The sequence below is a fragment of the Urocitellus parryii genome, chromosome 1, assembly GCF_045843805.1.
Source record: "Urocitellus parryii isolate mUroPar1 chromosome 1, mUroPar1.hap1, whole genome shotgun sequence".
NCBI lineage: Eukaryota > Metazoa > Chordata > Mammalia > Rodentia > Sciuridae > Urocitellus > Urocitellus parryii.
In genome coordinates, this window is record NC_135531.1 from 210,831,997 (window position 1) to 210,843,865 (window position 11,869).

The following is an 11,869-nucleotide window of genomic DNA, read 5'->3' on the forward strand; positions in this document are numbered from 1 at the left end:
CCAGACCTATATTCAATCGTTAACATAATACAGGGGGAAAAAAAGTTTGAAAATCTGCAGGACTAGATACCCTCCTACTCCCGCTTTAAGAGAACCCGTATCCATTTTTTTCCCCTGTAGATTAAGGGAAAATGTCCTCCAGACACGCTCCTCTCCCACCGAGGGAGGCGAGGCCGGGCGGAGAGACTCTCAGCCCTTACTCTCTGCAGCCACCTCGGCGCTGCCGCGTGGCGGATAAAAGAGGAAGCGGACCGGTGCCTGGAGCCAGGCGTGGACCTGGTGGTGCAAAGATGCGCAACACACGCTAAGCTTGGAAGTGCTCTGGGGTTGGTTCCCTGTATAGGGCCTGATGAGAAGGAAATAATATCCTATACTGGAAAACTTTATGATTAAAATTATGACAAAGAAATACAATAAAACTTTTCCCTCGCAGACCTGTTTTATCTTAGAAGTTTTATTTCTTCACTGCTGACGCCTAGATTTAAAATATAATTAGATAGATAATTGGATATTAGCATTGACGCACTGGCACACTAAAGAGATCTTTAACGCAAGTGAAATTGAACCTTCAAGTGAACATTCTAAAATTGACAAAAATATCTACATCTTTTTCTTGAGAACCTTACAAACAGAGAACCAGTGGCCCGTAAGACTTGGGGAAAGGGATATCCAAACTGTCTAGGGATGAAATCGCGCAGCAGAAAGAAATATACAACATTAGATCATTGGGTGCTTCTGTCACTGCAGGGTGCTATCAGTTCCCTGGGCGTGCATTCCTCTTGCATTAGAATCAAGACTAAAGATTCAAACACACTCCTACCCACCACCCTCCAAAAAAAAAAAAAAAAAAAAAAAAAACAACGGAAGTCTGAATGAGGGTCCAAAGAATACCCAGAGTAGCTGGCTGCTACAGTAACCTGAGAGGCAGAAAGGAAAAACATCTGTACTTTGAACTAAAGGTATCTCTCCATAAAGTCAGGGTGTTCTAAGCAATCACTTAAAGTGACTGGACACGAGAATTTAAGATTACACCTTCTCTCAGAGCTGAGAGTATATGTCAATGATTCTCTATCAATGGTCATATATCTTCCATTGCTGGAACTATACACAATAATTGAAACTCTTAAGAAGATTGGGGAGAGGATATGAATTCACCACACTAAAGTTTTAATCTCTTTCTAAAGAAGTCTCATGGTACTTCAGACTTTGCCAATGTAGCGTTGCCTGTGGCTTTTCCCGGGCTTCATTCCTAAAAAAGAAGAAGAAGGAAAAAAGAATAGGACCCCAAAAGTCCTTGGCTGAGCAAACCTCTGAAGATGCAAGTGAGGATCTTTAGGTGACTCTGAAATACAAAAGGCACTAGACACTTTGCAACTTAGGATTCATAATTGAATGTACACTGAGCAGGTGCAGTTTGCATGCTGGCATGGAAGCGCTTCCTCCCTCCCTCCTTTCACCCCAATTCTCATGAGGCTAACTGCGCCTGGAGTGATGTACACCCATTGGCCTGGGGTGATGTACCGAGGTTTCCTTAGGAGAGAACAATCCACAGAGTTGTTTCTGGGTTCAACTTTCAGGGATTCTGTGAAGGAATGTAATTGTCTGGAGGCTGCAGACACCTGGGTTATGAGTGCTGACTGTTCTGCAGACTCCCAGCGATTTCTGCAGAGCTTTTGCTATCTTCTTATTAGTTTGTGGCTTGGTTGGGAATAAGATGTGAAAACAAAATGAAATGGCTATCTTCATCTTTTCAAGAAAGCCACAACACTGGACATTCGTTATTATGTGATCTCTTATATGGGAACCCTCTTTTTCTCCTCAGTTACCTGGAGAGAAATGTGCGTTGTGTAAAATAACCTTAAATTACCACTGACACCTGCCTTCTTTTCGCCCACCCATAAAACAATTCTTTTCAAAAGAAAAGGAGGGGGAGGCAAAGGAAAAATAGCAACCTGAGAACTCTTGTGGCAATTTACTGTTCTAGCCCTGCATTTTAAAAACAGTAACGCTCTTTGCAAATTTCAGCGACCCGGAGACCATCTGTAATTCACCAGGGTCAGTGAAATAGATGGTTCCACCTTGCTCTTTCTATGAATTCGTAGCTGGCCTAGAGCGAAACTCAGACCGGAGCACCCAAGGATAAGGTTGCTGTGGGGAAGTTCAGCGGCTAAGCAGCGTCAACAACATCCTTTATTTGCTGAAAGTTGGTGCTGGGTAAAATCCTAGAGGCCCTGTTACAATTTGCTTATACAAGACCCAGGACCTGACACACAGATGATTTATTATTTATCTAAGAAACTTGTAAGATTGAATTATTTATTCTAAAACTGCAAAATGCACCTCATCACTATTCACTGAAGAAGGAAAAAAGTTGTAAGAAATGTCTCTACTGAGTTTCACTCTGTGCAACAAAGTGAAAACTGACCCTAGGCCCAAAGAGCCTGAAATGTTCAGCTCTTCTTCCAGGATCCATACCAAAAATGAGCAGTATGTAGAGGAACTGGAAATCCAGAGATAATCTACAGGACTTTTAAAATCTGTATTCTTCCACCACTGCCCAAGCCAAGAACTCAACAAAAATTCCAAACTTATAAAAGTTCAAAAGCTTTTTGGTCTCCTGAACTTCTCTTCTGAAAGCTGCATTTATTCATAAAATTAGCAGAAGAGTTAGACATTCTAAATAGATTCTAATAAATGTAGGTCATCAGACTGGAAAATTCTGGTTAAAGAAAAACATTGTACTGAATTCTCTAGATAATTAGTACAACTACCAAGTTCCTTTTGCCAGAATAGAGCTAGGTTGTCAGTTTGAAATTCAGATGTCAAATAACTAACATAGCCCAAGTTAATCTCCAACTCTGCCTGTTGTATCATGTTGTTTAGTCATCATTTTCTTCCTGACCCAAAAAGAAGACAAGGTTCTGTTCATTTACATGGTTTATTGTTGTAAACATTAAAATTGTCTTTCTCAAAGAAAGAATTTATCAGAAAAAAAAATCAGTCTCTAACTGTCATACACCATAGAAAAAAAGGCAGTGACTCATATCATGTGCCATACTAGAAATATACAAAGAAAAATACTACAGAATATGGCAATATTAAAATTCTTACTCAAACATAAAATAATATATTAACTGACAATTTTAGACATTTTAAAAAAACAAAAAAAATTCAAAGTGCTCAGTAATTTCCAGGGAGTTATGTATATTATAAGCACTCTGGAAACAGTCAAAAGCTGCTGCATGCAAGATTTGTTTAGCTTTAGACAACAAAATAATCAAGATATAAACTTTCTTTTATCAACATCAACAGTACATACAACACTTACAAACAAGGAATGTTGGACGGTGTTACAAACACTATGTGTCCCTTTTGCCAGGATTTTCCGATGTGTTAATACTTGTGCCCACCTATTTTACAATTGAGAAAATGTTTAAGCTCAGATAACTACCAATCTTTATAAAATCTAACAGACTACATAGTGTCTGAAATACTATTTATATAATATAGACATTACTGAAGTAGCAAGTGCCTATAACATTTCAACCTAGAATCAACATGCTTGTCCCTTTTTATGTAATTATTTATTTTCTTTTTTGCAAACACACTTATTTTTTAGAATTTGTAATATTTATTCATAAATAGGCACAAAATAATTTAAAAAGCCAAACTGCATTGGGTAAATTTACAAGCCTTTGCCTTCTTCAACTCATGCCACCCACGCAACATTTAGTTTTACTATATATTACAGCTTTCTTTACAGCAGAAAACTTTGAAGTCTTGTTAAAGGGCAATACTTGTGGGTCCCCATACGATAGGTGTGTGTGTGTGTGTGTGTGTGTGTGTGTGTGTGTATTACATCTGTCTTAACTGCAACAACCAACCATGGCCAAACATTTCCCATCATACATGAGCAATCTTTCTTCTGAACATTAAATTGATCTTTAACTGATAATAAAAAGTTTATACCACTTTATTGTGTGTAGTCCGTGTTCTAAATCCAGGATGCCCCGGAGCCAAAATGCCCTTTCAGGTTCTGCCTGCAGGTTAGGAAATAGCAACAGTTTTTGTTTGTTTGTTTTCTTTAGGAATGGAGGGGCTGGGGGTTTTACAGAAGGGGGAACAGCTTGAGCTGAGACAGCTTAGAGGGCTATCTCTGCCCATGTGACTAGCCCCCTCTGGACAGTTTCAGTTTTCTTTCCAGTTCCTTATAAGTGCATGGGAGAAGATCTTAGAAAGGTAAAGTGTCCAGGAAAAGTTTGTCAATTATTGCTGGTGGTGGTACCAAGTCTTCCAATTTCAGGTAGAAAATGCGTTGTAGACCCTGTGTACAAAGGGTACGGAGTTCTGGGAGCTTCCCCAACAGTTTGGACAGGTAGTTGGGGCGGTTCAACCCCCCATTATTGAAAGTCACGTGGTCTTTGAGACAATTTACAATTTTGTTTTGCAGTTCTTCCACTCTCTTGGGTTCTTTGAGCCCATGTCTCTCTAGAAAACACAATCAGAAACAAACAAAAGGGGGGAAAAGGCACAAAATAGTTAGTTAGCTGGCAAGACCAGAAACAATGTGCAACAAGCGAAAGTGAATCAATCCTGTTGGGCAGTTCTGGAGGGGAAGTACCCTGCACCTGCAGTACTGACCTGTAACCATAGCCAGGGCAGCAATGCAGGAGAAGGCAGAAATGTCGATGTTCATATTCTGCAAGTTGGAGGAGAATTCAACAATGGAATCAATCCATTCCCCAAAGCCACGCACGCATTGCAACCTGTGCAAGACCACCCCATTGCAAAAGATGAGTTTACCCTCCACTGGGTTGGACCTGCAATTAATACCAAAGAGAGAGGGGAGAAAAAGAGAGAGAGAAAAGCTAAACAACTAATTACTTGAAGAGCAATAAATGAGGGATTTAAGAGGCACCTAATTACTGAAGAGTTAATAAAATGTAGACCAGTGGACCTTGAAAGGGTTTAATTTCATAACAATCAAGAACGCCCCCTATCCCACCTCCATTCCATTCCATTCATTCAAGGTTTCTGGGCTTTTGCTCCTTCCCTTCTCCATTTGTTCTCTATCTTTTCTTTTCTTTTCCTCTTTCATTTCCTCTTCTGTCTTTTTCCCTTCTTCCTCTTTTCTATTCCCTTTCCTCCCTTTTTTTTTTTACTTTCTTGATTCTTCTCCCAGCCTCCCTGGATCACCTCTTCCATTATTACCTGTATGCTAATCGAAGGACAAACAGTTCTAAGAAAGCTGATTCAAAAAGCAGGTCCTGGTCAGCTTTGGGCAGGTCAGCAAAGCCGGGGATCTTCTCCGCCCAGCCCCTGATGATCTCCATGGAGCCAGTCAGGAGATCATAGAACTGCTGTATATGCTGGGTGTCATCTCCACTCATCTGATAGTCAGGGTTCGCCTGGAACTGGAATTTCATTTTAAAAAGCACTTAATGAGGTTCTCTAAAATATATAACCCGTGAAATTGCTAACCCCGTTTCTAGTAGGGGAGCCAGGTTTTTATAACAATTAAACCTCTCTCTGACCAGTAAGGAAATTAGATGTTCCGGGGCAATTAATTCAATTAGGGACGGTGCTATGAGGTCGCTGCTTTAAATATGTAAATTACCATTTCCATACAGACTAAATACAGTGCCAGCCAGCCCTGGGAAACGCTCACTCTTATCTCCACAAAACAATTGACACGTTAGTATTCATGCTAGTCCCAGAGTGGGTCTCGAGCTGAGACGCCCTTTGCAAATCTTAATAATATTGCAGTCGCTTCTAGGTTTGCCCAACATACTTCCTCCAATTAAAGCTCTCACATATTTCACAGCTGGAGTAAAAGAGGAATTTGACCACTTGATCCCTGACCCTGGTGCCATTCCTTACACCCCTCTCTTTTCATTCCCTAGCCCCAAGGCAGGTTCCACATCCTTCACCCAGGCAGTAGCAGGAAGGATGAGAATTACAACATCTATATGGAGGATTGAGAATAAAGTAGACATGGGGAGATTTTGTGCAGCCTCAGGTTTTGCCTTAGAGACACTGGTGTATACGATGGTCGATGGTCAAGGAGTACTAGGGGAGTGGGGGTTCACAGAGATTCCACCACTCTGTCATGTCCTCTCCTCTTTGCTCGGTTGGATCCTCTGGTCTACACTTCTCAGTTACCGGACTGTCTCCTGTGGCCCCGCCCAGAGTTGTGAGGCATATCGCCTTGTTTGCCTCCTTTACCCCTTGGGTCTGAGGGTTAGTGCTGGGTGTGGGAAGGGGGTCCTGCCCATCTGTTGGTTTGTCCACATGATAGCCCCCCTCCAACTTCTTACCCTGGAATAGTCCAGGCTGGTCATAGCCGGGTTGGAGTCGACATGGGCCCTGACGAGGGCACTGATCAGACTCACCGGGGGCGAGGGGGGAGAGGGCTCCTGTGGGCTCTTCGGTTTCGAGGGTAAACGACCTCTCCGGCCTTTTAAACTGTCCGTGCGAACCACTGCAAAAGAATAGCCCAGTTAGCGCCACTCCCCCGAGCCCAGGCCCAGCTGCCGCCTGGGCTCCTCCCTCGGGAAGGCCGCAGTCATGGGGCGCCAGGCCCGGGCGGCTCAGGGTCCCCTCTGCTTGTAAAGCCTTTACTGACGAGAAGCATAAACAATGTGGGGTTATTTTATGTCTTCCTCCAACTGGGTCGTATAGTTAGGCGAGAAGGACCTGGCAGCTTTCTCTAGAGGAGGCTGAGCAAGCAGGCAGCTGCAGGATCTTGGAGGCCAGACTGAAGCAGGGCGGGGGGGAGGGGGACCCGAGACCCTTCCATCTAGGAAGTAGAAAGTAGGACTGGGGTACCGGTAGCCGGTTTTCAAGGGCGCACTTTGAAGAATGGGCAGTTTGCGGTGACCTACCTTCTTTGACCATCCCAACAGCCAGGCACTTTTGAAATCGGCAATATTGACAACGATTCCGGCGCCGCTTGTCCACTGGGCAGTTTTTATTTGCTAAACACACATATTTCGCGTTTTTTTGCACTGTGCGCTGCAAAAGGAAACAATGTAGGCCGAAAATTACTTTTTTTTTTTTACCTTGAAAATACAGCAACCCGGAGACAATTACTGAATGGCTGGGGTCCACACTCCCTCCCCACAAACAAGCACAAACACACAATTCCTTTTTATTTTTTTTTCCTTTTTCTTTTCTATTTCTTTTCTTTTTCCTCCCCCAGGGTATTTAACAGAAGAAAATTGATAGCGTTAACATTTGAGCTAACCTTGCCGCTCCTTGCTGTGTTTTATATGCCAAGAGAAGGAGAAGGAGACGCTCAGTAAATACAAATCCGTGGGCATTCATATTATTTACATTCCTTGGAGACCTTCTCTATTTAAAATGATAAGATTATTCAATCAGGATGGCGAAATAAAGAGATCACTTAATTTGACCATAGGGAATTCTGTTCCACTTGGTTAGCTCAGACACGGTTCTCTGTCCTAACCAATTTCAATCTGAACAGGGAAGACAGCTCCTAGCACATGCAAATGACCCTCTTCCAACTCCGGCTCCAGCAACTTCGGGCGGGGGCCCGCCGGGTCGGCTGGTTGCGGGGGATGCGGCCCAGGGTCTACAAGTCTTTCTTCGTCCCTTGCTCAGATAACCCGAAGCAACTCCCTCCACCACCGCAAGCCTTGGGCAGCTGCAGGGCAGCTTAGCCTGGCCAGAGAGACTCGGGCGGTCCGGGGCGAGCTAGGGCCGGGTTGCCCGAACCAATGCGAAGGGCATAGTTCAGGGTCCCGGGCACTATGGAGAACCACCCTGCCTCCTCTGCCCCTCCCTTGCTCACCTTAAAGAAGCCTTTGCAGCCCTCACAAGTGCGCACGCCGTAGTGCTGGCAAGCCGCATTGTCGCCACACACCGCACACAGCCCCTCGTTGGAGGGGGAGCCCCGCGATGGCGGCGAGGGCACCTGTGTGTCAAGCAGCTGAGACGCGTGGCCGATCTGCAGGCCCGGGAAGCCCATAGACGCAGGCTTGCGAATGGGGTTGGGCACAGCGAAGGTCTGCCCGTCCACCACGTGGTGGCTGCCCGCGGGCTCCGGGTTCATGGGGACGTGCAGGGGCCCGTCGAAGCGCATCTGGCAGCTAGACACCGGAGTGCCTGGGGGCGACTGCTTAAAGGAGAAGAGCGAGAGGCGGGAGACAGGCGTTTTCCTCTGCTCAATCATGTGTGTAGTGGCTACGTAGTTCTGGTGGAAGTTGTGGAGAGACCCCGGGTCGTCCCACATGGGGCTGTGTTGCACCTGGAAGCCCGGGGTGGTGGGTGTCGGAGGCGAGGAGGGCTTGTAGTAAACCGACCCGGAGTGCGGCATCATCTCCTCAGACTGGGGGGGCAGGTGGCTGTGTTGCTGGTAGTTGTGCATCTGAATGTCTTCTACCTTAATGGAGGACTGCTGTCCGGACAGGGGCATTTGGTACAAGCAAGGTGGCTTGACGTCGTAGCCTGTGCTGTAGTTGTCCATAAAGGTACTGAAGCTGGGGAGAGAAGTGGTGGCAGTGATTTCAGTGTTGGTGAGGTCCATGCTAAACTTGACAAACTCTGGAGTTAAGAAATCGGAGCTGTATTCTCCCGAAGAGTGGTAACTGTAGCTCTGAGAAGCAGGGCTGGCTCCTTGAGGCGAGGACCCATACTGCGCCTGAACACAAGGCATGGCTGGAAATGAAACAGGGTGATATACACTCAGCCTGGTCAACTGAACACTTTCTCCCCGGCTCGGGTACACCTGGAGCTACACCGGCAGCCCACGGCGGTCAGAGAGCCGGTAGGTGAGCAAGAGGAGGAAGGGCGAGAGAGGTCGAATGCTGCAGAGCAACAGTGTAAAGTGTGAAAAGACTGTACAAACAAAGACCCAGAGCTAGAAAGCTATTGAGGGTCCACACACTCAGATATTTCCAAATGCCTACTCCCCTCCCCCCCTCCACCTCCACCCCAACCAATCCCGCTCTGAAGAAACTCTTCTCTGAAGCTCTGGTTCAGCGAGCTTTCTAGAAATGACCATCTAGAAATAAAGTTGAATTGCACAATGGAAAGTTGTTCTCTGTAACCTGAAGTTACAGGGTTTGCCTGAGAAAATCGTGTCGTGCTGTTTGTTGATGGCTAGGGAACTCAGGAAAGGTGATGAAAGAAATAAAGTTCACTAACCTTCAGCCGAGTTACTGGTGTTTTCGAGGAAATTAAAGGTGGACAGTGTCGTAATTCAATGAAGGACAGTTTCCAAGGTATTTAGAAAAGCAATGGGGAGTCCAGCCTGTCGGATCTCCTTCCTAAAATACAGACACAGGAAGTTTCAGGGTGTCTTCCCAACTGAGATTTGGCTGGGCTTATGCAGACTCACCAGACAGGCCCTTTTATGTCTCATTGGAAATTAGGGTGTAGCCTTTACCAAACAGCAGTTAAAATGCATGTGAAAAGACGTGACTGGAAACAAGAGATAATACCACCCATTGCACTGTGTAAATCCTTGCAGAGAAAGGATCCTGAAGGAGGAAAGGTATTCCATGAACTTATTTAACACTTATGATGTAATGAATTGGCCCTTTTGCTAGAGTGTGGGTGGAGGGGTCATTTCCTTTTTTGCTTATTTCAGACCTGAATAAGAAGATTAGAATTGAAGAGAAAGTACACAGTTAGAATCTACTTTTTTCTTTTCCTGGTGAAATAGGCTTTTATGGGGGGGGGGTATTAGAAGTCAAGAATATAAAATGAGAAAACAATTCCCTCTTCTTACAAAATCTTAGCAAGGCCTAGACATACAAGAACATACAAGAAGACAATTAGAGTGGAAGCATCTGTGTTTCTTAAGTGTTTTTAACAGAGCACTGAGAAACATACAAGTGAATCGGTGTTCATGTCTCCAGAAAACTTGGTTTTCTACATCTTTAATGGCCAAGGGGTGGAATGAGGGGACTATGTTTTCATGAGCATCTTGGGTCAACTGCAGAGGAAGAGAATACTGCATATATAGGGTATTACACCAGTGTAAAAGCAGTTTGCAGCATATCAAGCTGAACACCTTCTCCAGAATGTTTTCCACAATCTGCCTACTTGCTGGAACAAGGCATTTTTGTGTCCTAGTAATTTTTGGATGTTTTCACTTGGAAGGCATCCTAGAGCACAGAGGATCTTATAATGAACAAGAAAGCCAAACATCATGGACTCTAGCTCTCTGCCTTCCTTCATAATCTTGATGAGGGGAGGGGAGGATGGCAGGAAGAAAAAGCTAACCAGAAAAAAAATAATAAGAGACTTTTGACCCTCTCAACCCTTGGAGATAAGTCTATGCTAAATATTAACCCCCTAATAACTTCACAGTTTCATAACTGTACTCCACATCACCCCCCCACACACACACACACACTACCATCCATCTCTCTCTCTCTCTCTCTCTCTCTCTCTCTCTCTCTCTCTCTCTCTCTCTCTCTCTCTCTCTCTCTCTCTCTCTCATACAAGGACCCAAGGACATCACATGCCAAAACCAGAAATTTCAGGCAACTTAGTAACAGGACACTCTGAACACCACCCTTTATTCAACAATACCCGGGAAACATCCGCACACTGGCCAGGCGGTGACACAGTTCCCAAGCAACGCATAAACTGAAGAACTTTCTCTCCCTGTCAGTTTGCAGACAGCTTCCCTCATATACACAGGACTTGGAGTCTCCGTGTCGGAAGGCCACAATCAAATCTTCCCTAAGAACAAACTTAGCGCATGTTTCCGCAGGCAAATCCACAGCTTCCCAAAGTGTGGAGGCTCCTTTCTACGTCCACCAATGAGGAGTCTAGAAATCTCTATTGGAAGCCAACTCCCCCCTAATGTCAAAGCCGGAGTTCAAAATAAAGCCCTTCACAGCTGCGCGCACCCACTCCCCATTCTCCCGCCCCACTCATGCTTCAACTCTCGGGCTCCCACTTTCAGAGAACCTGTTCCACCTACGTGGAAAGAGAAGACGTACAAAAGAAAGATAAAAGAACTCGAGCTGCACCGGCTGCACCTACTCACTTAGGAGTTCTCCGCGTCTCTCTTCATTCATTCAACTCCGCAGAAGTGCAGTTCCCTCTGGGAGCCCGGGTGCCCGGGTCAGGGGGTGGTGGGCGAGCAGGGCGAAGGGAGCCGAGACACCGCAATCCGGGAGGCAGCAGAGGTAGGCGGCCGGCTGGGCAGACTAGCAGGACCGCGGAGCCTTGCGCGAGCCGCCGGGCGGACTGGCCCTGGCCGCCAATGTGCCTTTGTTTATGTGGCTCGCGCTGCCGCTGCCAACATGCACCTAAAGTCTCCGCGCGTCAGCGCGCGTCAGCGGCCCGCTACCCAATCGCGGAGCCGCCGCACTCCCCGGACTCCTGGCCCGCGCTGGCTTTGGTATATTTCCGACCTGACGTCACGAGCAGGGCTGATTTTAAGGTGGGAACCGTTCTGCGTTCACCTTGGTAGCCGGCTTGGGTGGGATTTTTTTTTTTTTTCCGAAAGAGGTGTGACCTCTTCACCCAGCTCTGCGAAGCCCGCAGCGCCGCTACACTTCACCTTCCCCCAAGCCTCCGAAACCCAGTGGCTTCTTGGCCACTCACACATGGGGAGGGTATAACAAAAGCACGGGCGGAAGGGAACGCTGGCGTGGGGCAGGTAGCCTGCACCTGAAACAGCACGGGATGGGGTGTGCCTTGCAGGGTCCTAACCTCACTCACCCACCATCGTCACACAGACCCCATAGCGGAAGTGCCTACAGATCTGTCCCATGACACAAGACATTCAGGGCTCAGGCAGGGTGGGATTTCCCTTGCCCAGTGCATTCTCCTTTTCTCCCTTCTTCTATTCTTGTCCTCCTTTGGCATATTTCCTTCTCAGATT

At 46.0% G+C, this 11,869-nt stretch overlaps 1 protein-coding gene across 1 annotated transcript; it reads right to left on the bottom strand.

Annotated features, from left to right (window-relative positions):
* Nucleotides 1–3,860: 3,860 nt before the first annotated feature.
* On the bottom strand, nt 3,861–11,098 carry Nr4a2 (nuclear receptor subfamily 4 group A member 2). The gene is made up of 8 exons (XM_026401449.2): nt 11,027–11,098; nt 9,169–9,290; nt 7,814–8,679; nt 6,885–7,014; nt 6,318–6,481; nt 5,212–5,414; nt 4,642–4,820; nt 3,861–4,488 (listed from the first exon to the last, which is right to left on the bottom strand). The coding sequence occupies exons 3-8, from the start codon at nt 8,675–8,677 to the stop codon at nt 4,232–4,234; spliced, it is 1,797 nt and encodes a 598-aa protein (XP_026257234.1). The 5' UTR covers nt 8,678–8,679; nt 9,169–9,290; nt 11,027–11,098; the 3' UTR covers nt 3,861–4,231.
* Between the last annotated feature and the right edge of the window lie 771 nt (nt 11,099–11,869).

What these genes read in the sequence shown, in the direction of transcription:
- Nr4a2 (XM_026401449.2), bottom strand. Translation starts at nt 8,677, where the DNA reads ATGCCTTGTGTTCAGGCGCAGTATGGGTCCTCGCCTCAAGGAGCCAGC. An exon ending in CCAGCCTGGACTATTCCAGG is followed by an intron (nt 5,415 to 6,317) that starts GTAAGAAGTTGG and finishes ATGAAATTCCAG; the next exon opens with TTCCAGGCGAACCCTGACTA. An exon ending in GTCCTTCGATTAGCATACAG is followed by an intron (nt 4,821 to 5,211) that starts GTAATAATGGAA and finishes TATTAATTGCAG; the next exon opens with GTCCAACCCAGTGGAGGGTA.